The sequence below is a fragment of the Phyllobates terribilis genome, unplaced genomic scaffold, assembly GCF_046119375.1.
Source record: "Phyllobates terribilis strain yellow unplaced genomic scaffold, ASM4611937v1 Scaffold_279__1_contigs__length_2497574, whole genome shotgun sequence".
Classification (NCBI taxonomy): Eukaryota; Metazoa; Chordata; class Amphibia; order Anura; family Dendrobatidae; genus Phyllobates; species Phyllobates terribilis.
The window spans coordinates 787,509-815,201 of NW_027363039.1; the positions used below are offsets into that span (position 1 = coordinate 787,509).

The 27,693-nt window shown below is 44.1% G+C and overlaps 1 protein-coding gene across 3 annotated transcripts in view; it reads left to right on the forward strand.

Moving 5' to 3' along the window:
* Positions 1 to 27,693, forward strand: part of LOC141220276 (uncharacterized) — a 96,790-nt gene that overhangs the window by 29,668 nt on the left and 39,429 nt on the right. The window contains exons 1-7 of one of the 3 annotated variants that reach the window (XM_073666230.1): positions 323 to 647; positions 1,371 to 1,511; positions 1,831 to 2,010; positions 2,847 to 2,967; positions 19,843 to 19,940; positions 20,063 to 20,180; positions 24,011 to 25,532. In XM_073666230.1, coding sequence (XP_073522331.1) covers positions 1,428 to 1,511; positions 1,831 to 2,010; positions 2,847 to 2,967; positions 19,843 to 19,940; positions 20,063 to 20,180; positions 24,011 to 25,470 — 2,061 coding nt within the window. In that variant the 5' untranslated portion in view covers positions 323 to 647; positions 1,371 to 1,427 and the 3' untranslated portion in view covers positions 25,471 to 25,532. Of the gene's footprint in view, positions 1 to 322; positions 778 to 1,370; positions 1,512 to 1,830; positions 2,011 to 2,846; positions 2,968 to 19,842; positions 19,941 to 20,062; positions 20,181 to 24,010; positions 25,533 to 27,693 lie in introns of those variants that run through there. The other 2 variants (XM_073666232.1, XM_073666231.1) reach the window with 2 other exon arrangements.

The window sequence follows — 27,693 nt, forward strand, 5'->3', positions numbered from 1 at the left end:
GGTGCATGCGATCCGATCGGAGCTGGAAAACAAAACGCCGCTGAGCAGAGAATCCGAGGATTACTGGGTACGGACGCAGTCTGGGGTTTTATCAGATTGAAGTGAGAGCGAGCCCTGACTGGGGAAACAGATGAACTTACTATAGATGTGGACCTGATGAGACTACTGGACTTACAGAACCTCCGGGAGCAGAGAAATCCTCATCACTGGAGAAAGCGGCCACTATGTGACGTCAGAGGGAGGAGGAGCCGGAGGAGCGACTGCGCCGGGATCATCTGCAGATCTGGGCGGGGCAATGACCCCTGAGGGGAGGAGCTGCGGTGACATCATCACTGTCACATGACCGCAGCCTCATCACAGCTCCTTCACCATTATAATAACTTTATAGTTTATAGAATCATTACAGTCTGTGAGGAAACACTGCGGAGCCAATCAGAGCAGAGACAACAGGCCGGGACAGATAGCTTCTGCGCGCTGCCTCCAACAACCAGCAGAGGGCAGCAACACAGAGACAGCGTGTGATCCTGACTATGAGACAGAGAGACGGCGGAGGGGGAGAGAGACACCACAGGAAGAGGCTGCTGCACTGAGAGCGGAGGACCTGTGGGACGTCACCGTCATGTGATCAGGGGCGGAGCTCAGGAAAGGTAGAGACTACATACACCTGGGCTAAATGACGTCATACCCATGTGACTTGATGATGTCACCGGAAGGGGCGGGGCTCTGCTCTCTTGCTCTCTGCTGCTGAGACTGTGGTGATTACACCGAGGAGCCGAGGTGATTTGGGGGCGCAGATAAGTGGCTGTTCCTGTATAGAGGCTGCACAGGGAGCGGGGGGGATTCTGTAGGTGCGAGACTGCGTGGGTGAGGAGGGGGTCCTGTTACTTGCATGGAATCTCCCTGACCCCCTGCTGCTGGTGTAGTTACCACCGTGACCGTCCCCCGCTGGCGATGTGGTTACCATGGTGACCATCCCCCCCCCCCACTGGCGGTGTAGTTACCATGGTGACCACCCCCCCCCCCCCCTTGCTGGCGGTGTAGTTACCATGGTGACCATCCCCCCGCTGGCGGTGTAGTTACCATGGTGACCATCCCCCCGCTGGCGGTGTAGTTACCATGGTGACCATCCCCCCCCCCTTGCTGGCGCTGTAGTTACCACGGTGACCGTCCCCTGCTGGAGGTGTAGTTACCACGGTGACCGTCCTCCTACGAGGCTGATAATGAGCCGTCAGATCAGCAGAGGAGGCCGCGGTGGAGTTTGTGGCTTTTCCTCCAGATTCTTCCTGATAAATGTCGGATATTTGGGGCAGAATTCAGTGATTGTCGTTATATCGTCTCCTGTGATCTCCATCTTCTCCTTTATCATGAAGACGCCGGCAGGACGAGATCCCTCCAGCTGATCCAGTGCTCATCCCTCCTTCTCCTGAATGACCCCGAGGATGGACGAGGACGAGACCACCAGAAGATTATTACACTTCACCCTGGAGATCATCTCCCTGCTGAGCGGAGAGGTAACTCCTCTACATTTCTATCAGCTTTATTGTGTTATGTAACAAGTCCGACATCGGGAAGAGGAAATCCAGAAGAGGAGGAGAAGGATTCTTTACTGTAAGAGCAGTGATTGTGTGCAGCTCTCTGCCAGGAGGAGTTGTCATGGGGATTCCCTATAAGAGCTGTAGAGGGGCCTGGATGTCTGTCCTGAGTGTAATAATATTCCAGGTTATGGCCCCAGATTACTGGAGACGGTTATTGATCCTGGGATTTCTACTGATTGTCAGATCTGGAGTCGGGAAGGAATTCTTCTCCCTAAGTGTCTCTCTCCATACACAGGATTACACAATAGTGAGGAAGACACCGGGGGAGGGTGTGACTCCCATCATCCATCTCCAGGAGTCAGGAGGGCGGAGCCCGGGCCCCATCACAGAGCCTCCCCTGCACCCCCCGATACATGAGAGGAAGAGGAAGATCCTAGAGCTCAGCAACAAGATGATTGAGCTGCTGAGCGGAGAGGTGACTGCTGGGACATTATACTGGACGGCACTGGAGGATTCTGGGTGATGAACGGAGAGGTGACTGCTGGGACATTATACAGAACAGCACTGGAGGATTCTGGGTGATGACCGGAGAGGTGACTGCTGGGACATTATACAGGACAGCACTGGAGGATTCTGGGTGATGACCGGAGAGGTGATTGCTGGGACATTATACAGAACAGCACTGGAGGATTCTGGGTGATGACCGGAGAGGTGATTGCTGGGACATTATACAGGGCAGCACTGGAGGATTCTGGGCGATGACCGGAGAGGTGACTGCTGGGACATTATACAGGACAGCACTGGAGGATTCTGGGTGATGAGCAGAGAGGTGACTGCTGGGACATTATACAGGAGAGCACTGGAGGATTCTGGGTGATGAGCAGAGAGGTGACTGCTGGGACATTATACAGGACAGCACTGGAGGATTCTGGGTGATGTCCGGAAAGGTGACTGCTGGGACATTATACAGGACGGCACTGGAGGATTCTGGGTGATGTCCGGAGAGGTGACTGCTGGGACATTATACAGGACGGCACTGGAGGATTCTGGGTGATGTCCGGAGAGGTGACTGCTGGGACATTATACAGGACGGCACTGAAGGATTCTGGGTGATGTCCGGAGAGGTGACTGCTGGGACATTATACAGGACGGCACTGGAGGATTCTGGGTGATGACCGGAGAGGTGACTGCTGGGACATTATACAGGACGGCACTGGAGGATTCTGGGTGATGAGCGGAGAAGTGACTGCTGGGACATTATACAGGACAGCACTGGAGGATTCTGGGTGATGACTGTGTCGTTGTTGTCAGGTTCCTATAAGGTGTCAGGACGTCGCTGTCTATCTCTCCATGGAGGAGTGGGAGTATCTAGAAGGACACCAGGATCGGTACCAGGAGGTGATGATGGAGGAGCTCCGGCCTCTTAAACCAGGTTCGCTGTAGATGACGTGTAATGATGAATCTCCCATTTTCGACTTTTCTCCTCTTTTTTTGCCTTGCACATGTGACTCTTGCGCTGATGTTCTCGCTCCCTCCCTGTCTCGTCTTCTCCTCTCCCCTCCCCCATCGCTCACACAGGAGAGTGATTGTCAGCAGAGTTTGATTTTAGATTCTGTGGATATATCAGCAGATTTCCGATTGTGTTTGGAGGACAATGAAGCCTCATAAGGCGACAGCAGAAGAAATATTAGGAAGATTCATCTCTTCATGACATAATGGCCGATCAGTAATGAGGGCTATGAAGGGTCGTTCCTCCTGAGCTTGTTGGGGTCTCAGGACTCCTGTTCTGGTGACTGATGGGGTCCTTTGTCCCCTGATCCGACGTCCCACACTGGGCGGTTACTCTGGTGACGTCCCTCCCCCGGTATCAGTATGGTACAATATAAGGGAGGGCCCTGCTCACAGTCTACATGTTAGGGGGGAATAGAAGGAGTTTTGTATCGGACACGACCAGAATAAGATGTTACACGTCTCTGAGGTCTCAGATTTGTAGTGATTTACATTTATTGTGCATTGTTCCTTACAGGGAACCTGTCTGGTTGGATATTGCCAATAACATGCACATATGGGGTTAATCTGCTGGTTAATAGCATTAGGGAGGTGCCCGGCCGCTGTACTCAGTGTGCGGCACCCGGAAGCCGCCGGCTTTCAGTCATGCAGGCGCCAACGCACCTACTGTCACCGTACGCAGCACTGAGCGGCGTCTGTAACTGCGCCCGGGACTGAGACTGGCAGCCGGCTCAGCAGTGCATCAGTACAGAGCGACCGTCACTCAGTGTCGGGGCACAGTTACAGCTGTCGCTCACAGTGGTGACTGTAGCTACACCTTCTTGATTCCTTGGGATTACAGTCTGGCCTATGCATTTTTTGTGAGGGTGGTAGTAGTGGCGAGGGACTGTTGTGTTCCTACACCCTGGCTCCCTGACAAAGACAAATGTCCCCATTCTCCTGTGCTGTGCGTGTGGTGCAGAACACTCACGTGTTGGTCGCAGATCTCTGCCGTCTTCGGTTTTCCTCTTCAGTAACCGCCGCACACACGATAGGGGACTTCCACTCCGTTTTATAAAAAAGAACTTTACTTAACAGTCCAACTTCACCATGAGGGAACACGCAGTATTGGGCGCATCCTTTTCCAGGTGCACAGTTCATTGCACAGCATATGTTAATATTCACCGTCTGTTTCTCCTGAGATGTCCCTTCCATAGTGCACCTCTTTGGCCTCTGAGACCCTCGCAGTTTTTAGAGTCCCGTTCCATTTCCTCTGTACTATTCCCCGTCTGACTTCCCCTTCTGGGAAGATTTTGAGACAAGTTACTCTGCTGACTCCTGTGGACCGTAGGCCCCGAACATTAAGGGAAAGTCGTTTTAGAGTTCCTAACGTTCCTCTGCTGCTGGTCGGACCGGGTTTCTGTGCCCCCTGGACCTCCAGCTACTGCTCTGTCACATCCCTCCCTCAGAACTAACTGACAGGAAAAAACGTTACTCCGCCCTGGCCTAATCTCCTCCCCTTTTGACTGGGCCAATCACCAATCCTCCTTCGGTTGCTGGGCAGACTTCCCCGTTACTCCCCTGCTGCAGTCACTAAACCTCCTGGTAACTACCCCGGCTCCTCCTGCTCTGCAGCTATTGCTAAACACAGTAACTGTTTCTATCCTAAACTATTGCGTTCACCACTACACTGTACCCAATTCCTAATAATAATAATACGTTTCATTTATATAGTGCCAACATATTCCGCAGCACTTTACAATTAAGCGGGGACATGTACAGACAATAAATTCAATACAAGGTAAGACAGTTTAAACAGTTACATTAGGAGCGAGGGTCCGGCCGCTCACACGCTTACATTCTACAAGGGAATGGGGGGACACAGTAGGTGAAAAGTGCTTGTTATTTCAGGTCTGACAATTATAATAAATAGGGATTTTCATATAAAGCTGCATGATCCGGTCATCAGCCCGTATGTATAAGTGCAATAATCAAGTATCGAGTGCAGTTATCTTGTGCATGGAGGGTGTGGAGACAGATGAATAGTAGGGAGCAGATTCTGAATAATATTTAGAAGGAGGGGACAAGGGAAAGTTGGTTTACTGAGTTGTTGAGGTGGTCGGCTTGTTTAAAGAGATGGGTTTTTAAAGCGCACTTGAAGACATGGGGGCTAGGCATCAGTCAGATCGTCAGGGGTAGAGCATTCCAGAGAACTGGCGCAGCACGAGAGAAGTCTTGGAGACGGAGGTGCGAGGTTCAGATTATGAGGGATGTTAGTCTTAGGTTATTTGTAGAACGGAGGGCACGTGTAGGGCGATAGGCAGAGATGAGAGAAGAGATGTAAGGCGGTACAGAACTGTGGAGAACTTTGTGGGTGAGAGCGATGAGTTTATATTGGACCCTGTAGCGAATGGGCAACCAGTGTAATGACTGGCACAAGATGGAAGCATCGGTGAAGCGGCTGGACAGAAATACGACCCTGGCTGCCACAGTCAGGACGGATTGGAGAGGAGAAAGTTTGGTAAGCGGAAGACCAATCAGAAGAGAGTTGCAGTAGTCCAAACGAGAGTAAATAAGAGCGACAGTAAGAGTTTTAGCAGTTTCAAAGGTGAGAAAAGGTCGGATTTTGGAGATGTTTTTAAGATGCAGGTGACAAGAGCGAGTGAGTGATCGGATATAGGGAGTAAAGGAAAGGTTAGTGTCGAAGATATGACCCCAAGGCAGCGGCCGTGCTGCTTGGGAGTTATGGTTGAACCCTCCAAGGTAATTTTGATGTTAGGCAGAGTTGGGTTAGTAGAGGGGAGAAACACGAGGAGTTCAGTTTTGGAGAGATTCAGTTTAAGATAGAGGGAGGACATGATGTTAGAGACAGCAGACAGACAGTCCTTGGTATTTTGTATTAGGGTAGGGGTGATGTCAGGGGAAGAACTGTATAATTGGGTGTCTTCAGCATAGAGATGACACTGAAACCCAAGTCTGCTGATTGTTTGTCCAAAAGGGGCAGTGTATAGAGAGAAGAGGAGGGGGCCTAGGACTGAGCCCTGCGGAACTCCTACTATAAGGGGATGAGGAGAGGAAGAGGAGCCGGCAAAAGATACAGTGAAGGAGGGTCAGAGAGGTAGAAGAACCAGGAGAGAATGGTTTCCTTGAGGCCTATAGAGTGGAGCATAGTGAGGAGGAGCTGGTGATCCACAGTGTCAAATGTGGCAGAGAGATCCAGGAGAATCAGCAGGGAGCAGTGACCTTTGGATTTAGCTGTTAGTAGATCATTAGAGACTTTAGTGAGGGCAGTTTCAGTGGAGTGGAGCGGAAATCAGATTGTAGAGGGTCGAGGAGTTATCTGAGAGATAGCCGATTAGACGGGAGTGGACCAAGCGTTCCAGGAGTTTAGAGATGTAAGGAAGATTAGAGACAGGTCTGTAGTTAGCAGTGCAGTTCTGGTCCAGGGATGGCTATTTAAGTAAAGGGGTTATGATGGCATGTTTAAATGAGGGAAAGATACCTGAAGAAAGAGAGAGGTTAAATATTTTAGTCAGGTGAGTGGTGATCACCGGTGAGAGAGACTGCAGCAGATGTGAAGGAATGGGGTCACTGTTGCTGGTTGTAGGTCGAGAAGAAATGAGAAGCTGGGTAACTTCTTCTTCTGTGACAGGCTCAAAGATGGCTAGTGAGCTTGAAGTGCAGCAGGGAAGGGGATCCAGGCACTGAGGAGATTGGGCTGAGATGTCCTGATGGATGTGGTTGATTTTTTCTAGGAAATAAGTGGCCAGATCCTCACCGCTGAGGCTGGTGGTAGCAGGCTGTGCATTAGGTTTTAGGAGGCAGTTTAAGGTTTCAAAAAGTCATTTTGGATTGTTGGATAGTGAAGTGATGAGGGGGGTGAAGTAGGATTGTTTGGCCATATGAAGGGCAGAGTTATAGGTTTTGAGCATGAATTTATAGTGGATGAAGTCCTCTGCTAAAAGAGATTTCCTTCACTGCCGCTCAGCACACCTAGAGCAACGCTGAAGAAAACGTATTTGCATTGTGTGCCAGGGCTGCCGTTGTCTGTGTCGGGTCTTTCTGCGTGTAGAAGGTGCTGCTTCATCTAGGGTTCTCTTCACTGTATTATTGTAGTGTGACAATGGCAAGTCTAGACAGGAGATGGGGGCTGAAGATGTGTGGAGATTGTCCATAAGCTGCTGGGTATTAATGGCACGTGTTTTCCTATAAGTGTGGTAAGTGGGGGGTGTCCCGGGTGAGGAGACAGTTCTTGACAGAGAAGGAAAGAAGGTTGTGGTCTGAGAGCAGGAGAGGGGAGTTAGTAAAGTCATGCAGCGAGCATAGACGGAAGAAAACCAGGTCCAGAGTATTCCCATCTTCATGTGTAGGAGAGTTAGTAACCTATGAGAGGCAGATTGGGAGAGGAGATCATTGATGGGGATGTTAAAGTCTCCCATGATGAGGGTGGGGATGTCACAGGATAGAAAGTGAGGAAGCCAGGTGGCAAAGTGATCCAGGAACTGGCGGGAGGGGCCTGGAGGGCGATACACAACCACCACTCACAGGGAGAAGGGTTTGAAGAGTCTGACGGTGTGGACTTCAAAGGAAGGCAACATAAGTGAGTGAACCGGGGTGGGGGTGACCTGGAAAGCACATTGCGGTGAAAGGAGCAAACCAACACCTCCACCCTGTCTATTCTCAGGTCTGGCCATATGTGAAAATTTCAATCCACCAAATGAGAGAGCAGCAGCTGCGGTGGTGTCTGAATGCTGGATCCAGATTTTTGTAATAGCCAGAAGGTGAAGGGAATTGCTGAGGAAAAAATTGTGAATGTAAGTTAGTTTGTTACACACAGACCGTGCGTTCCAGAGAGCACAATGAAAGCAATAGGAGAGGGAAAGCACTGAATGTTACTAAGATTAGCAGGGTTTCTATATGCAGCTGGAGGAGAGTATATGCTAGTGCAGGGAGGCCCAGGGTTGGGGGAGATGTCGCCAGCAACTAGGAGAAGGAGAGAAAAAGAGAAAGAGCAGGTGGTGCAATGATTTGTATGAACGTTTTGAGTGCTGTATGGAGGTAGTGGATGGTTTGGAGTGGGTGAGAAATGTCAGTAGAGCCTCAGAGTTATACAAGAGAGAGGGGAGAAGGGAGGGGTGGATATGGAGAGAGTGCATAGAATGTGTTAAAAGGCGGACGAGATGTGAGAAAGCAGAAGTTAAAACAAGTAAGAGGCAGATTGCTATGACTAATGCATAATGCAATACAACTGACTAAGAAGCAGCATGTTTGTATGAATATCTTATGCACCTTACCTGTCTCATGCCCTGTCCAACTGCCTTGGTATAACTGCTTAATAAAAGCACTTTAAGGTATTGCACTTAGTCTGTTGCACGCGTGACCCAACATGCTTGCTATCCTGAGCCAGAGCTGAATATATATGAATTGAAATGTCTGCTAACATGCAGCACCTAATCTAATACTCTATCTATATATACTCACCCTATAACTAACACATCAGACATTAGGTCACATACATACTCATATATAAACACAGGGTACAGCAATATGTGCAGAAAGAGGGAAGAGGCGCATGACCGTCCTGGTCTCCCTCTTACACATTTCCTCCCCCTTGATATTAATATCTCACTCCTCTGCTACGTGTTATCTCTTCTGAAATCTGCATTGTATTTCCATGTTACTTGCAATGCTCTGCAGCTAATCACTGGTATATACACTGCTCAAAAAAATAAAGGGAACACTTAACAGAATATAACTCCAAGTGAATGAAACTTCTGTGAAATCAAACTGTCCACTTAGGAAGCAACACTGATTGACAATCAATTTCACATGCTGTTGTGCAAATTGAATAGACAATAGATGGAAATTATTGGCAATTATCAAGACACCCTCAATAAAGGAGTGGTTCTGCAGGTGGGGACCACAGACCACATCTCAGTACCAATGCTTTCTGGCTGATGTTTTGGTCACTTTTGAACATGTAAACCTGCCACCGTTTCACTCAGGTGCGCCAGTTACGTTGCCTTCAAAAGCCTTTGCCTTCACCCAGGCTTGCATTGTACAGAGCCTCCTGCTCTGCCGCTTAGCAAACAAACCACTGACACACCCAAACCTTTGCTGAAGGTTTTTTAATGGATTCTGTGGCCATGAGCCACTTGTAAGACTCGGCTGGAGGGAGTGGACCGCCCCACTGCCACCTGCAGATCACTCCCAAAATAAAAGCCCACGCTGGGTTTTCTTAAGTCCAAACTTTACTTTTATTTTGCTCTGCAACCACAGGTGTTTCTGTGATTCCAGTGCACTCCAGCGGGTTCAATGTGCCTCTATGCGCATCCTAGGGTATACATACCGTCCCTCGCATATAATTCCCCTCACTGCCTCACGACTGTAGTAAATAGATAAAAACTGTTACGGGTCCGGGTGGTGGAACCTCTGTGCCGCGGTGCAAGGAGGGAGGAGGGACCCAGAGGGGCGTAACTAAGTATCAACCCGAACCGACACTGGTCGGATGTCGGCTAACAACTCCGTGACCAGGGAGGATCCGGACAGAGGGACCAGGTGCTACTCTGGGGACGACCTTGTAAGAGATCAGGTGGCTCCCACGGGTCTGATGGCTAGGACTGACCGGTATGATGGATGGATACAGCAATCAGGCTGAAGTCTCTGGTATAGCTGACAGGTGGTCACGGTACGTGACAGCAGAGCAGGTAGTAGTCTCTAAGTTTACCAGGCGGGTGGTCACGGCAAGTGACGGCAGGAGCCTCCAGGTAGGCTATCAGGTGGTCACGGCAAGTGACGGCCAAGCAGGGTAAAGTCTCTAGGCTAGCAGGCAGGTGGTCATCACGGCAAGTGATGGCAGAGCCTCCAGGTAGGCTAGCAGGTAACAGACGGGTAACAGGCGAGCACTCCCAGGTGAGCGGGTTAGCAAGCACGGCAGGTAGCAGGCAGGTGCTTCCTGGTAAGCAGGTGGACTTGCCCATAGACAGACTGGCGGATGACCGGAGACAGACTGTCGGGCTGGAGAGTAGACAAGCTGGCAGACAGGACTGGTAGTCAGGCTGGCAACGGGACCTGAGGGCTGAAGCAGAGGTAAGTATACTTGTGCAACAACTTTTGCTCGGACACCTCCATTTTGGAGGAGGTGCCTTATATATGGGAGGTCCTCCGGCAATTGGCCGGGGACTCCTTAGGACGGCGCACGCGGCCCCTGTAAGAGAGAGGGAGCGCGCGCCCTAAGCACAGTGCCCGGGAAGGAGCGCGCGCCGGCCGCTGCAGGAAGAGGAGCGCTGGAGGACGCCGCGCGGGGAGGTGAGAGGGACGGCGTCTCTGCCTGGCAGGAGGCAGAGACGCCGATGCTACAAAAACCTGTGATCCCAATGTATTACCTGTGACAATACAGCTTTTCTTCTCAGTTATTCCAGACGATTAGATTTGTTCAATCAAGAGGAATGGCATTTATAGAAGGGCCGGATGATTTTCTCACAGTGAATGTCATTGTAGGTTAAAATAATTGATAAAGAATGTAGAACTTGTGGAGACCGGTTGGACTTGATGGACCTGAGTCTTATTTAAACCTATATAACTATGTATTCAAGGGGTTAACCGCAAAGGTCAGAGTTTAAGCGCCGATCGCTGCAGGTACAGGTAGATGCTGGATATTGGGAAGGGATTAAATACTTTATAGGAAAATAAAAAAAAGATCTTCAGCTCACCTGGCCCAGCTTGCCCAGTCCTCCTTTCCATGATCTCGGTGCTCGGAATTAGTCCATCCCCATCTGGGAGAAAAATCTTCAGTGAAAGCTAAAAATAGTATTCCAGCACACGATGTAGAAAAATTAAAAAAAGCCTTTATTTAATCCATCGTTAAAAAATACAATTCCAACAGAAATAAAAGCGTGTGTAGGCTTACGCGTTTCGGATCATATTTGACCCTTAGTCATAGCATAAAGTACTGAATAAATGTTGCACTTTTCAAGGAAAAACTGTCAAGGGAAACTGCCAAGGGTAAAGGCCCCATCACACTAAGCGATGCAGCAGCGATCCCGACAACGATACGACCTGTCAGGGATCGTTGCTGCATCGCTAATACATCGCTGGTGAGCTGTCAAACAGGCAGGCTCACTAGCGATCAGGGGAGCAGCGATATCGTGGAAAGAATCGTTCCACGATGTCCTGCTCCCGTTACCAGCCTGCTGCTGAAGCAGGAGCAGGCTGGTAACTATGGTAAACATCGGGTTACTAAGTGCGCGTGTGCCCCTAGTAACCCGCTGTTTACCTTGGATACTACTCTGCTATGGTGCGCGGGAGGTTACCGTTCACCTTAGCAGAGTCGTATCCATGATAAACATCGGGTTACTAGGGGCACACGCGCACTTAGTAACCCAATGTTTATCATGAATATTACTCTGCTAAGGTGAACGGTAACCTCCCGCGCACCATAGCAGAGTGGTATCCAAGGTAAAAAGCGGGTTACTAAGTGCGCGCGTGCCCCTAGTAACCCGATGTTTACCATGGATACCAGCCAGATCGTTGGTCCCGCTGGTCACACACAGCGATGTGTGCTGGCCAGCGGGAGGCCAACGACCAAAAAATGGTCCAGGACACTTTGCAGCAATCAGCGACCTCACAGCAGGGGCCTGATCGCTGCAAAGTGTTACACATAGCGACATCGCTGGTGAGTCACCAAAACCGTGACACAGCAGCGATCTCGCTAGCGATATCGCTATGTGAGACGGGGGCTTAAGACCCCCCAAAATCAGCTGTGATATCAGCATCACTAATTCAAGGCTAGCAGTGATCTAAACACTAGTTTAACCCTATAGTACATTCATCCTCTACAAACATATAACAGTGTGAACTGTCACTTAGTAATGCACTAATTATTTGATCACTTATTGCACTAATTATTTGATCACTTATTACCCAAGTTTTTTATATATGTGAATTCATTGAATAAACAATTGATACACTATTTAAATATATATGTAACAATAAGAGCTTCTAAAGATATCTAACATTTGATTTCAAGGGCATACTTTTCCCAAAAGAAAGGTCAGGCAGATTTAAGACACAACATGCAACAATTGGAGAAACTCCTGTCTACACACCTGAGAACCTGGTGGGATCATACCATGTTTGAAAAATATGTAGAAAATTTGATGATTCCCAGAGGACTAAGAATAAAAAAACAGTCTACTGTTCAATTTGATGAAGTTTTCCAAAAAGAATGGAATGACATTTTGACGGGATGTTCCCTTAATCTTATGGAGCTTCTTATAGATTATGAACAAAGAAAAGTGAAAGAGCTGGATCTAAAAATCAAAGAAATAGAAAATTCTTTGACAGAATTTTTAGACAATGCCACATATAAGAAGCTGAGGTCTGACATTATGGACAGATTGGAAAAATTAGAGGATACTATTGTTGAGAATAAACAAAAAAAAATATGAAAGAGATGTTAAAGATTATGAGACTGGACATGTGTATGACTGGTGACCCCCGCAAAGACCCTATAGAAATCCTAGATCTCCAAAGAAACCAAAATCAATTTTAAAAGGTCAAAGTGGCAATAAGATCCCAGGCAGTGGAGGGACACCACGAGTCACTTTTAGCTCCTCTGAACCAGAAACGACAGATGGGGAAACGGAAGAAGATGAAAATGATTGTTATGGTTTAGGAGAAGGATCTAGTGGGGCAAAAAACGGTGTAGCTCCAAACCCAGATCCAAATCAAAATCCTGCAGGAGAGCGGGGCGTAAGCACAGATCTAAAACACAAGAAACACAACTACAGGACGAGATACCGCAAATAAATCAGTTTACGGTCCTAAATCAATCTGCATGTATCCTTACGAACAATGAATTGAAAATATTGCGCAAAGGGCTTAACTTTGTGCCAAAGGACAATGGTGACTTTTTTTCTACAATCTTGGATGTCAACAAATTTGTGAGAAGACTGACTATCAGGAAACATTTTTTTGACCAGGATCAATCAGCTGCTGAAACTAATCCTTCTTTTTTGCCAGTTAATGAGTATGCAGGACTTTCGTTTAAAGAACAAGTTACCCTGACAGAACTTAATTCCTTATCTGATTTTTCACAAAGGGACAATCTTGTTGGTGATAACAGTGTTGTTTCTAAAGTGCCAAACATTTATCCCTTACAATCAAGAGCCCCCATTATGGATGAGTTTCAGCTTTCTGTGGAACGGGAATTAAAATCTATATTTTCTAATTGTAATAAGGGGGATAATCTATCTAAGGGAGAAAGACAAGCACTAAAAAGTATACAAAACAACCCAAACATTGTAGTGAAGAATGCTGATAAGGGGGGATCAGTGGTAATATTGGATAAGACCCTATATGTAAGAGAGGTTAATAATATTTTAAATGACAGCCACTCATACAGAAAAATTGATGGGGATCTAACCCGAACTATAGAGGAAAAATTGGGGAAAATCCTACAAGAGGGGGTAGATTTAGGTATTCTTAATTTAAAACAAAAAGAATTCCTATTACCAGAAAATCCCAAAATTCCTATTTTTCATGCCCTACCAAAAACTCATAAAGGGCTTTTTCCTCCTCCATTTAGGCCTATAGTGTCGGGTGTGGATTCACTATTGGAAAGACTAGGTTCCTGGCTAGATGGGAGACTGCAACCATTGGTAGTTATGTCACCCAGCTATTTGAAAGACAGCAAACATGTACTATCAGTAATGCTAAATCAGAACTGGGATGAAAATCTCATGTGGATTACCTGTGATGTAAAAACATTATATTCTTGCATTCCAAATGGTTTAGCTATGCAAGCATTGACAGATCAACTAAACACATACTCCAATTATTCTGATGTAATGAAAGAATTTATTCTGGATGTCACTCTATTTTTGCTTCAGAATAATTACTTTAAATTCTCCCACCAGTTCTATGTACAGTGTCAGGGATGTTCCATGGGAGCCAAATTCTCCCCGTCCCTGGCAAATCTGTACATGAACTGGTGGGAGTCCAAATTTATCTACTCTGAATCTAACCCTTTTTCAGACTGCATAGAACAATACCTGCGTTTTATAGATGACATTTTGGTAGTGTGGAAAGGATCAGATGATTTAGTCCCTGGTTTTAATGATTACATTAATGATAATGATTTAAATCGGTCTTTTACAGTAGATACCAATAGAGATACCATTTCCTTTCTGGATATACAGCTGAGTGGAGATAGGTTGAATAGGAAAGTAGACTGTCAGCTCTTCCGCAAAAAAATCTCAGGAAATTCTATTTTGTTTCCAGTCAACACCCACAACATGTAATCAGGAATATCCCCACCGGGGAGTTTATCAGAGCTCGGAGGTGTTGTACTGGTCATAGTATATATAAGGAAGAATGTGACAACATTAAAAAGAGACTCCAGCACAGGGGCTATAATCATAAAACCATTGAAAAAGCTGAAATAAAAGCTAATGAAAAAAGCAGAGATCACTATCTACTCCAGACAAAAAAATCAGACCGGAAAGATTTCTCTAAAGAAATGATCTTCTCCACCAGATATCATAGCAATTATTATAAAGTAATTAATGTTGTTCGAAAACATCTACCATTATTAACTACTGACAGTACCCTTAGAGAAATTCTAAAAAATGGTTGTAAATTTGTTCCAAAAAAATCCCTGACAATAGGAAATCTCCCCGAGTGACCTCCGAGAAAATACAGGTAACGTAGGTCACACATGGTTGTCCACTAAGGGCTCATTCAGATGCGGGCAGAAGTCATGCGGTTTATGCAAATTCATGATAAATAATAACAAGTCTGTCATAAGTAATGAGGGTCAAGTGTTTAATCTGAAGACTTTCATGAACTCTGCCGCTGACCACTGTGTCTATATCATTTTTTGCACAATATGCAGAAAACAATATGTGGGATCTACAAGCCGTAGTGTAAGAAAAAGACTGTCGGAGCACATTTATGACATTAATAATGTCACTACCCGCAGTCTCTCGGGGGCTTCCAAACATTTTTTGTATGAACACAAGGGGGATTTAAGTAGCCTGCGAGTAAGTGCTTTGGAATTTGTTTCTGCTCCCCGGCGAGGTGGAGATAGGGTTAAATTACTCCAGATGACTGAAGCTCGATGGATTCTAAAACTAAATACCAGACACCCAGCAGGACTAAATCTAAAACATGAATTGATGTATCTATATTAAAAATTTTGGGACAAATTGAGGCATTTAACAAATGGAAATACATTTTTTTCTTTTTTTTTTTTCAAGACAGAGGAAAAAAAAGGGACAAAAAAACAAAAAAAAAATAAATAAAAAAAAACATAGGAGAAAAAATTGTATTTTTTATTTTTGTGATTAATCTAGGGGACTCTATAACTAATAGTATACAAAATAAAACATGCTAATTACGTTTTGTAATAATTTCCAGCCATTTTCATATGGTTTTAAAGTGGAGAAGTTTTTTGTTTTTTTTTGTTTTTCTTTTGGGAAAAGTATGCCCTTGAAATCAAATGTTAGATATCTTTAGAAGCTCTTATTGTTACATATATATTTAAATAGTGCATCAATTGTTTATTCAATGAATTCACATATATAAAAAACTTGGGTAATAAGTGATCAAATAATTAGTGCATTACTAAGTGACAGTTCACATTGTTATGTGTTTGTAGAGGATGAATGTACTATAGGGTTAAACTAGTGTTTAGATCACTGCTAGCCTTGAATTAGTGATGCTGATATCACAGCTGATTTTGGGGGGTCTTACCCTTGGCAGCTTCCCTTGACTGTTTTTCCTTGAAAAGTGCAACATTTATTCAGTACTTTATGCTATGACTAAGGGTCAAATATGATCCGAAACGCGTAAGCCTACACACGCTTTTATTTCTGTTGGAATTGTATTTTTTAACGATGGATTAAATAAAGGCTTTTTTTAATTTTTCTACATCGTGTGCTGGAATACTATTTTTTGCTTTCACTTTATAGGAAAATGTATATTTTATTAGAACAGATGTTTTTCGGTCATCCCATCTGAAAATAACTATAAAGTGAAGACCCCGATGGGCTCATACTGGGACCCCCTCACATAGACTCCTCGGGTGCTATTATTTTCAACAATAAAGAGGTTAAATAGCCGGAGGTTTACTTATTTCTAGTTCTCAGAAGGAAAAAATCTCCTCAGTCGACCCCCCCATGGGGAATCGGCATCTGTCCCTTATTCATTATCCTGTGACTATGACATAAATCTGTGTTGGGAATCCTCCTATAATCCATGTGGTGACGGCTCGGAGGACCTGCTTCTCCCGCTGCTCAGTGACTGGGCTTCTGTGCACTGCTGATCACCATTATTGGCGTCCCTTCATTTTTTTCATGGCCTGTACAATATCTTCAGAAATAATGAAAGTTACAGTATATCCTTAGGATTTTTTTAATTGGTGGTCCAAAGTAATACAACAATAGAACATTGTTTAACCTCCTTGTGGCAATTTCAAAGAAGAAACCAAATAAGCAGCATGTGCAGCAATAAAGGCCCCCCTAAACCCCTAATTAATACTTGGCAGAAAAACAAGAACCTCCTCCAGCGGTAGCCAAAAATATAAAAAGAGAAGTTTATTGATCACATTAGAAACTGTAGTAGCAAGTCACCAAAAGAGATCCATAGATATTCTATTGTATTTTCTGCTGTTTGTCTCCACGTCCGAGACTGGGACGGCTCCGCGCGCTGCCTTACAGATGAAGACTGCTAATCAACGGTGGGTGAGCTGACTATTCCTTTACCCCATTCCACTCTGTTCTTCAAGTAATTAATACTTGGTTGCCCACCCTTTGGCATTGCTGACAGCCTCCACACGTTTCTTGTAGCCATCTATAAGCTTCTTGCACTTCTCAGCTGGGATTTTCTCCCACTCTTCCTTTGCAGTTTGTTCGAGCTTTTGAATGTTTCCAGGGTTCTTTTTCCCAACGGCAGATTTCAGCTCACCCCAAAGATTTTCAGTGGGATTGAGGTCTGGACTCATTGCTGGCCATTATAAAACAGTCCATGTTTTTTCTTTTTCAACCCTTTCCTGTGTACTTTCGGATGTGTGCTTTGGGTCATTGTCTTGCTGGAGGACCCATGATCTTTGACTGAAACTAAATTTTCTTTCACTGGGTAGGACATTTCGCTCTAAAACCTCTTGATAATGCTCTGATTTCATGATTCCTGTGATATGGTCAAGGCCTCCAGTACCAGATGCTGCAATGCAACCCCACAGCATTGTGGATCCTCCACCATGCTTAAGTGTTGGTAAGGTTTTCTTTCCTTATATAACCTTCATTGCGCCGTCTGTAAACAAACTGTTGCTTTGCATTGCCAAAAAGCTCTATTTTTGTTTCATCTGTCCACAGAACATTTTCCCAGAAGGATTGAGGCTTGTCAAGGTACTCTTTGGCAAAGATCAGTCATTCCTTTTTATGTCTTTTATTCAGCAATGGTTTCTTCCTTGGCCTTCGGACATAAAGTTCTCCTTGGTTTAGTGTGCGGCGAATGGTACTTGTTGAAACCATGACCCCAGACTATTCCAGGTTGGCCTTCAGGTCTTTGGATGTTTGACATGATGTTTTTTTTCCACTATTTCCACCAATCTTCGAAGACCTCTTTTGCCAATTTTCCTCTTTCCAGGGAGGTTCTTGACTGTTCCATGCTTGGCAAACTTATTAATGACATTGCGCCCTGTTGAAACTGGGATACCAAGGTTTTTGGAGTTGGCCTTCTACCCTTTGGAAGTCTTGTGTTTGCTAATAGCAGTTCTGATGTCCTCAAGCAGCTCCTTTGTCTAATCCATTGTGACAAAGGAACGGGGCCTACCATGTGGCTTTTTAAAACTCTGAAGTCATCATTCATTGGCTAATTCTTGTCACATGGGCACTGACAATCACAGGAGAATCTCTTTTGTGATTTACCACAGGCGAGTCAAAATGTGTTTCCATACTAAATTAAGGTAAAGGTGGAAATACCAGTGACACAGAAAGCTTTAGATTTTTCTATTTTTCCCTCCCATTGTTTTTTGTTTTAAATTATCATTTGCTCTTTTGTATTTAACATGAGTCTCTATACAAAAAAACCTGTTTCACTTTATTCATTTTTTTCAGGAGATATTCCACATTATGTACTTAAAGCGCACCTGTCAGCAGGATTGTGCTTAGTAAACTTCATAGACTGTCAGGTAGGCGACATTACACTGATTAAAATGATACCTTTTTTGATGAAATCCGTCCTGTGGTTCTTGTGTAATCTTTACTTTCAGTTTGGAGATAATGATATGCTCGTGCTCCAGGGCGACCTGTGGGGGGCGCTCTATCTGGTGCTCTGATTACATATTCACCTGTATGCTCTTATGGCAGCTCACTGTGCCTTCACTGACCTGCCTCCTATTTTACCTAGCCACACACTACTAGATGCATTATGTAAAATAGGAGGCAGGTCAGTGAACGATAAGTGAGCTGTCATAAGAGCATACAGATGAATATGTAAGCAGAAACCCAGATAGAGCGCCCCCCATAGGCTGCCCCGGAAAACGAGCATATCATTATTTCCAAACTGAAAGTAAAGATTACACAAGAACCACAAGACGGATTTCATCAACCAAGGTATCCGCTGTCTAGCACTCTGAAAATGGTGGAGGCCCACAAAGCAGGAGGAGGCTATGAGCAAAGCGTTTTCAAGTTGCCCTTTCCTCGGTTCAAAATGTAATAAAGAAATGGCAGTTAACAGAAACAGTGGAGGGCAAGATAAGGTCTGGAAGACCAAGCAAATTTTCAGTAGGATTGCTAGAGAGGCAAATCAGAACCCCCGCCTGACTGCAAAAGACCTTCAGAAAGATTTAGCAGACTCTGGAGTTGTGGTACATTGTTGTACTGTTCAGAGACACCTGCACAAATATGGCCTTCATGGAAGAGTCATCAGAAGAAAACCTCTCCTGCGACCTCACCATGAAATTCAGCGTCAGAAGTATGCAAAAGTACATCTAAGAAAGTCTGATGCATTTTGGAAACAAGTCTTGTGGACCGATGAGGTTAAAATAGAGCAATGATCAAAGTTGTGTGGAGAAAAAAGGGCACAGAATTTTAGAAAAAGAACATCTCGCCAACCATTAAGCATGGTGGTGGATAAATCCTGCTTTGGGGTTGTGTTGCAGCCAATGGCACAGGGAACGGGTAGGGGGAAGAATGGATTCCATGAAATTTCAGCAAATTCTTGATGCAAGCATAACAGCATCTGCAAAAAAGCTGGAGGTGAAAAGAGGATGGCAAATGATAATGATACTACTAAACACACGTCAAAAGGTGCAAGCTGAAGGTTTTACAATGGCCCTCATAGTCCCCTGATTTGAACATCATTGAAAATCTGTGGCTAGACCTCAAAATAACAGACGATGCAAGATGACCCAAGAATCTCACAGAACTGGAAGAATTCTCCAAAGAAGAATGAATGCATGAAAATCCCTCAAACAAGAATTGAAAGACTATTGTCTGGCTACAAAAAGCATTTACAAGCTGTGATACTTTCAAAAGGGGGCGCTACTAGCTACTAACCTTGCCGGGTGCCAACACTTTTTTGCATTTGCCCATTTTCCCTTATTGATTTTTTTTTTTAAATGTAAAAGATGAAAATATATATAATTTATTATTTATTGTTTTGCCTAAAATACAAAGGAAATGTCATCTTTAACTTTAGGCCGTTTAGAGATTATTTCATCTTCAACTTAACTGTTCACAATAACAGTAATTTTGACCATTGGTGCCCAAACTTTTACATGTCACTGTATTCTGTCACTATGTGTCTCCCACAGATGGACTCATGGAAAGAAATCCACCAGAGAGATGTCCCCGTCCTCTGTATCCCCAGGACTGTCCAGAGAAGAATCACAACATCCCGGAGGATCATCAGGTAGACGGTGCTGAGCCCTGTACCGGATCTGTATATGGGGGGACATTTCTGATCGAGGTCATAGATGTCACAGATTTTGGTGGTTTCTTGTATTGTGCTGATTGTTACATCTGATATATCAGGAGGAAGATCCGACTAAGAATAAAGAGGAGGACGAGACAGAAGAAGAAGCGATGACGAGGAGGGATCAGCCGTGTGTGAGCGACGTGAAGGAGGAGATTCCTGTAGATGTTTCCACAGGTGTGTAATAATGACCGTCGTGTGATGATGACGATGATGACAGGCATATGACGATGACGATTGGCATGTGACTATGATTAGCGGCGTGTGATGATGATGACTGGCGTATGATGATGATGATTGGCATGTGATTATGATTAGCGGCGTGTGATTATGATGACTGGCTTATGACGATGATGATTGGCATGTGACTATGCTAAGCGGCGTGTGATGATGACCGGTGTGTGATATTGTATGAAGTCTCCGGTGCAGTGAAGCTTTATCCGCCGTCCACATCACAGCAGAAGCGTCCGGTGATGGCGCGGCTGCTCCTGTACAGAGTCCGGTTGCGCACCGATGAATAACTGGGCCGCATTCACACCTCTTCTTAATGATTTAATAAGCACATTTTTATTTTTCCTAATTGTGTTTTTTAATATTACTTCCATCTTTTATTTTCATATTATTCTTGCACAAGTCTCATGCTGCCATATAAATGACTGAGCTTGCGATTCGGACAGAACCCCGGGGGAATATTCCGTATAATGAGGCTCTGTGGACGCCGTCTGGCCTATGATCCAGTGATGTCCATCTTTTTCAGCGTGCATAAAAGCGCAGTCGACCAGAGGCTAGACGGAGTCCAGTGTAACTCTGCTGCCTCATTATTCTGAATGGATCCCTCGGGGGTGTCATCTGAATCATATATTTTGTAGATTTAGATGGAAACCCCGATGTACAGTGGGTACGGAAAGTATTCAGACCCTTTAAATTTTTCACTCTCTGTTTTATTGCAGCTATTCAGTAAGTTCTAAAAAGTTCATTTATTTTTCTCATTATAGTACACTCTGCACCCCATCTTGACTGAAAAAAACAAGAAATGTAGAAATTTTTGCAAATTTATTAAAAAAGAAAAACTGAAATATCACATGGGCATAAGTATTCAGACCCCTTGCTCAGTATTGAGTAGAAGCACCTTTTTGAGCTAGTACAGCCATGAGTCTTCTTGGGAATGATGCAACAAGTTTTTCACAACTGGATTTAGGGATCCTCTGCCATTCTTCCTTACAGATCCTCTCCAGTTCCATCAGGTTGGATGGTGAACGTTGGTGGACAGCCATTTTCAGGTCTCTCCAGAGATGCTCAATTGGGTTTAGGTCAGGGCTCTGGCTGGGCCAGTCAAGAATGGTCACAGAGTTGTTCTGAAGCCACTCCTTTTGTCATTTTAGCTGTGTGCTTAGGGTCACTATCTTGTTGGAAGGTGAAACTTCGGCCAAGTCCGAGGTCCAGAGCACTCTGGAAGAGGTTTTCATCCAGGATATCTCTGTACTTGGCTGCATTCATGTTTCCTTCATTTGCAACCAGTCATCCTGTCCATGCAGCTGAAAAATACCCCCATAGCATGATGCTGCCACCACCATGTTTCACTGTAGGGATTGTATTGGGCAGGTCATGAGCAGTGCCTGGTTTTCTCCGGTTAGAATTATCACCAAAAAGTTCTATCTTCGTCTCATCAGACCAGAGAATCTTACTTCTCATAATCTGTGAGTCCTTCATGTGTTTTTGAGCAAACTCTATGTGGGCTTTCATATGTCTTGCACTGAGTAGATCCTTCCATCTGGCCACTGTTCCATAAAGGCCCGACTGGTGGAGGGCTGCAGTGATCGTTGACTTTTGTGAGCTTTCTCCCATCTCCCTACTGCATTGCTGGAGCTCAGCCACAGTGATCTTGGGGTTTTTCTTTACCTCTCCTACCAAGGCTCTTCTCCCACGATTGCTCAGTTTGGCTGGACGGCCAGGTCTAGAAAGACTTCTGGTGGTCCCAAACTTCTTCCATTTAAGGATTATGAAGGCCACTGTGCTCTTAGGAACCTTGAGTAATGCAGAAATTCTTTTGTAACCTTGGCTAGATCTGTGCCTTTCCACAATTCTGTCTCTGAGCTCCTTGGGCAGTTCCTTTGAGCTCATGATTCTCATTTGGTCTGACATGCACTGTGAGCCGTGAGGTCTTATTTAGACAGGTGTGTGTCTTTCCAAATCAAGTCCTATAAGTTTAATTAAACACAGCTGGACTCCAATGAAGGAGTAGAACCATCTCAAGGAGGATCACAAGGAAATGGACAGCATGTGACTTAAATATGAGTGTCTGAGCAAAGGGTCTGAATACTTATGACCATGTGATATTTCAGTTTTTCTTTTTTAATAAATTTGCAAAATTGTCTGCATTTCTGCTTTTTTTTCAGTCAAGATGGGGTGCAGAGTGTACTTCAATGAGAAAAATAAATGAACTTTTTAGAATTTACCAAATGGCTGCAATGAAACAAAGAGTGAAAAATGTAAAGGGGTCTGAATACTTCCCGTACCCACTGTAAGTGTTCAACGTACAGCACAGGATAAATATGATCCAAAATGTTCTGTACCCCAAAATGCCACCATTAAGAGCTTCTACTCAACCCACAAAAAACAAGTCCCCACTCGGGTTCATCATCTGTAAACAGTAATATAGGGGGTGTCCATATTACTGGTAGCACAAAGGCTCTGGAAAAGTGACTTGGCTCCCACTTAAAGAAATCCAGTGACATCTGCGCTCCCAAATCCAAATGCCCCCTCCTCCTGGGCCCCACCGTGTGCAGTTACCATCCACATGTTTGGCATTACTGTAGCGTGGAGAGACAATTTATTTCTCCAGAAAGCACTAGCTGGGAATCATGTACTGGGCGCTACAACGTAAGGGCACTACAATGTACCGGACACTACAATGTACTGGCCACTATAAGGGAATATTTGCATTTTCACTTCACAACATCCATTACTGCTCGTTTCTGGAAAGCACCCATGGAGTCAAATTCATCACTACACTTGTAGATACATTTCCATAGGGGTGTAATTTCCAAACTGGTGTCACTTGAGGGGGGATTCTGCTCTTCTGCCACTTAGGGGCTTTGTATATGGAGTCTGCAAACTGTTCTACTAAAGTTTGTTCTCCAAGATTCAAATAGTGCTCCGTCCCTCCCGAGTCTCACCGTATGGCTAAGCAGTACTGTACAGCCGCATATGGGGTATTGCCCCGTTCAGCTGAAATTGTATAAAATTATGTGGTCATTTTTACCCATTTTCCCTTGTGAAAATGTAAAATCTGGGGCTAAAATAATATTATAGTGGTAAAAATGTAATTTTTTTTTTCTTCACCGTTCAATTGTATAACATTTTGTGAATCACAATTACCTTGCATTCATTGGGAAAGTGCGCGGTGGATGCTGGATGTGACGCACGGTGAAACCCCACCCACAGCCCGGCATCCACCGCGGGGATCGCATCACCAAGTCACGCCTCATTTGACGTGACATCAGGGGAAGCAAGAGCCGGCTGAGGCCGGGGGTCGCGTGATGCCGGTGAGTGGCCAGCGATAGCGCCGCTCACAGGCAATAAAGACAAAGCTAGGTAATTAAATAAAATCTTCTCTCAATGGGTTAATTACATTGGGGGCATTTTTAATAGTAGTGGACAACTTCTTTAATTACGTGGACACTTTTCTATATTAAGGCCACGATATGAAGCTTGAGAGAGTGAAATGGCACTGGAGGTACATTAAGGGAACCGGTCATCAGTAATTACCACTTAAAGAGCTATTTGCCATCTAATCTCTGCCACCCCTGACTTGTGCCAATGTCACCAGTTTATAAGTGTCATTCACTTTACCTGTCATTGTGTTAATGTTATGGCATGTAGTTGTCCTCCTTATTACCGGTACTTTCACTGACGAGGGTCTTCATTGTGAGCGCCATAAAAAACATTTAAAAATCCTTTTTGTGTTGTTGAAAAAATCACATGTAATCTATCTTTCCTCCTTACAGGAAATCCTTGTGAGAATAACGGGTTATCACTAAATTGTAAAAAAGAAGATATCATGAAGCACTCTAATGGAGAAAACCTCATCACCCTTCCTGCACCTCCTGGACTTCACAGCACTTCACTTTCTTATAATCCTCCTAATCATGAGGAATCATCTCCTGAGCAATCTCACATTGTTACCAAAAGTCCAGGGGGCAAAGTGGATTCAAGATTTCAGTGTGGCAAGCAATTTACAAAAAGCTCAGATTTTTTAACACACAGAAAAAACAAAGGTAAAAAGCCATACTCCTGTTCAGAATGTGGGAAATGCTTTACATATAAATCACAATTTGTTAGACATGAGAGAAATCACACAGGAGAAAAGCCGTATTCATGTTCAAAATGTGGAAAGTCCTTCACAGGTAAAGGAAGTCTTATTATACATCAGAGAATTCACACAGGAGAGAAGCCATTTTCTTGTTCAGAATGTGCGAAATGTTTTAAAAGTAAATCAGAGCTGGTTTTACATCAAAGAAATCACACAGGGGAGAAACCGTTTTCATGTTTACAATGTGAAAAATGCTTTACAGGTAAATCAGATCTTGTTAAACATCAGAGAAGTCACACAGGAGAGAAGCCGTATTCATGTTCAGAATGTGGAAAGTCGTTCACGAATAACTGGAGTCTTATTACACATCAGAGAATTCACACAGGAGAGAAGCCATATTCATGTACAGAATGTGGGAAGTCCTTTATAGATAAAGGCAATCTTATTACACATCAGAGAATTCACACAGGAGAGAAGCCATATTCGTGTTCAGAATGTGGGAAATGCTTTACAAATAAAGGGAATCTTATTAGACATCAGAGAAATCACACAGGAGAAAAAACATTTTCATGTTCACTATGTGAGAAGTCCTTCACAAATAAACGGAATCTTAGTAGACATCAGAGCATTCATACTGGAAAGTCGCCATATTCATGCTCAGAATGTGGGAAGTGTTTTAGTTATAAATCACATCTTGTTAAACATCACAGAATTCACACAGGAGAGAAGCCGTATTCATGTTCAGAATGTGGGAAATCTTTTATGCGTAAATCAATTCTTGCTGCACATAACAGAATTCACACAGGAGAAAAGCCATTTTCTTGTTCAGAATGTGGGAAATGTTTTAAAAGTAAATCAGAACTTGTTATACATCAAAGAATTCACACAGGAGAAAAGCCATTTTCTTGTTCAGAATGTGGGAAATGCTTTACAGGTAAAGGGAATCTTATTACACATCGGAAAATTCACACAGGAGAGAAGCCGTATTCATGCTCATTCTGTGAGAAATGCTTTACAAAAAAAACTTATCTTGTGCAGCATGAGAGAAGTCACACAGGAGAGAAGCCGTATTCATGTTCAGAATGTGGGAAATCTTTTATACATAAATCACACCTTGTAAAACATGAGAGAAGTCAAATGGGAAAGAAAGTGTAATTATGCTCACTGTGTTATATAAAGTTTAATAAGCATTGTTCAGCATAAATGAGTACACCCCCTTTAATGAGTAAGATTTTATTTAATAGCTCACTGAACACAAGATCAATTTCTAAAATTTTGCCAACACTAAGTTTCATAGAACATTTTTTTGTAATCAAAACATGAAAGTAAGGGTAATAATATAACTCTCATTACAAAATCTTCAGTTTTACTCAAATTAGTTGATGCAAAAATGAGTACACCCCACATCAAAAGCTACTACATCTATTATTTTGTATGGCCTCCATAATTTTAAAGGACGGCACCAAGTTTTCTAGGCCTGGAATGAACAAGTTAGTGACAATACTACATCTATCTTTATTCTCTTTTTCGATAACGAGCTCTTAGAGGCTGGATGGAGCGATGACAACTTGTCTCTACAGAATTCCCCATAGGTGTTTGGTTGGGTTCAGATCAGGAGACACTTGGCCACTGAATCACTGTCACCCTGTTCTTCAGAAATGTAACAGTGGCCTACCAAGGGAACAGAGTGATGGCAGCATCTTTTCTGTCACTATAGAGCAGAACATCTGTGAATTCAAGATCCCATCAATGAAATGTAGCTACTCATGCAGCCGCACATAAGGACACGGCCACCACCAGGTCTCACTGTAGACTCCATGCGTTCTCATTGTATTCCTCACTTCTTCAATGTCATACAGTTTTGAAGCCATCAGTTCCAAAAAAAAACATTTATCTTGGTCTCATCACTCCAGAGTATAAAGTCCCAGGAATCTTCATGTGTTTCCGCATGTGTCCTGGCAGATTGTAGGGCGGCTTTTTTGTGTATGGGATTTAGGAGAGGCTTTTTATGTGGACAACACCCATGTCTGCCATTCCTCTATAGAAAAATATGTCTGCTTTCAGCTCATCTCTCAATGCTTGGATGAAAAATCACAGTTGGGAAGGAATGGACGGGACAAAGAAAGTTACTGATAATCCAGCACTTGTTTTCCAGTGTGAATAAAACCAAAAACTTATTGAACAAATCAAATTAAAATCATAGAAACATTAAAAAACAGATAGGAGCAAAACATCTCTGCGTTTCTACCTGGTATTTGTGTTCAGTTCTTCTTCATGACATAATAAATAACCAGTAACCGGCTTCTTATACACATCATAGTGTCTAATGCACAGCGGAGACCCCCAGACCCAAATGGACATGTGCAAGTATGTCTACATTACCCCTATGGATGATCATATGTCCACAACAAAAAGCATCCGTGCAATAGAAGAATGAAGTGTCTGCATCTATAATGTGTATATTATGTATAATTACTATAAAAGAGGGAAAAACACAATTCAGTAAATGGATACAAGGTCTGAACGAAGCTTTATATCACTGGGGAATCTGGAGTCCAATTCCAGAATCCACAAGGCTTCTCGGGGGTGTACTTTTTATACCAATCTCCCCCCTTAGCTGGTCTGGTGACATATTCAATACCCACAACTGTAAAGTGATTAATTCCTATTGTGTTGTATGAGATGTTGTGATGCTGCAGATGTATTACGTGTTGTGGGGCCAAGAACGTCCCTAACGTGTCCCCCAATGCGGTGACGTAAGGGTCTGACCGTGCCCCCCACATATTGCAGCAGACAAGCTTCACATTGTATGGTGTCAATGACGTGTGGAGCTATAACTAATGAGATGTCGGATATTATAGGGTTTATTATGGTTAGTAGATGCAGACATTTTTGCTTTGTGCACAGACTTGCACAAACCACATTTATTTCTCCCACATTCAATGAAACCTTTGGTGTTTGTCCTCCACGTGTCAGTTGTCTTTCTTGTTGCTGGATCCTTGTCATTGTATAACATAGGTAAATGTTTTCTGGTAATATTCACTATATTATAGGAATCTTCTCTGCAGCCAGTATTGAATGTATCTCTAGACTGATGGATGTTTCCTTCTTTGTGAGTTTTCGGTAATGTATGAAATATTGGACATTGTGGGTGATTTTCCTTTAATCGTTCTATTTGTTTGGCATTAAGTACAGCCGATACCAAACCCTCCTCCAAAAGACAATGTAAGGGGGTATTGTATGAATTAGTAGGATCTCCATCTAGAGTGCGGCATATATTAGTATCGTCACCCATGTTCATAACCTCCGGCTCATACAACCCACTATCCAGAGCTGTAATCGAGCCCCCTTTATCTGCAGCTCTAATGACTTTATTAG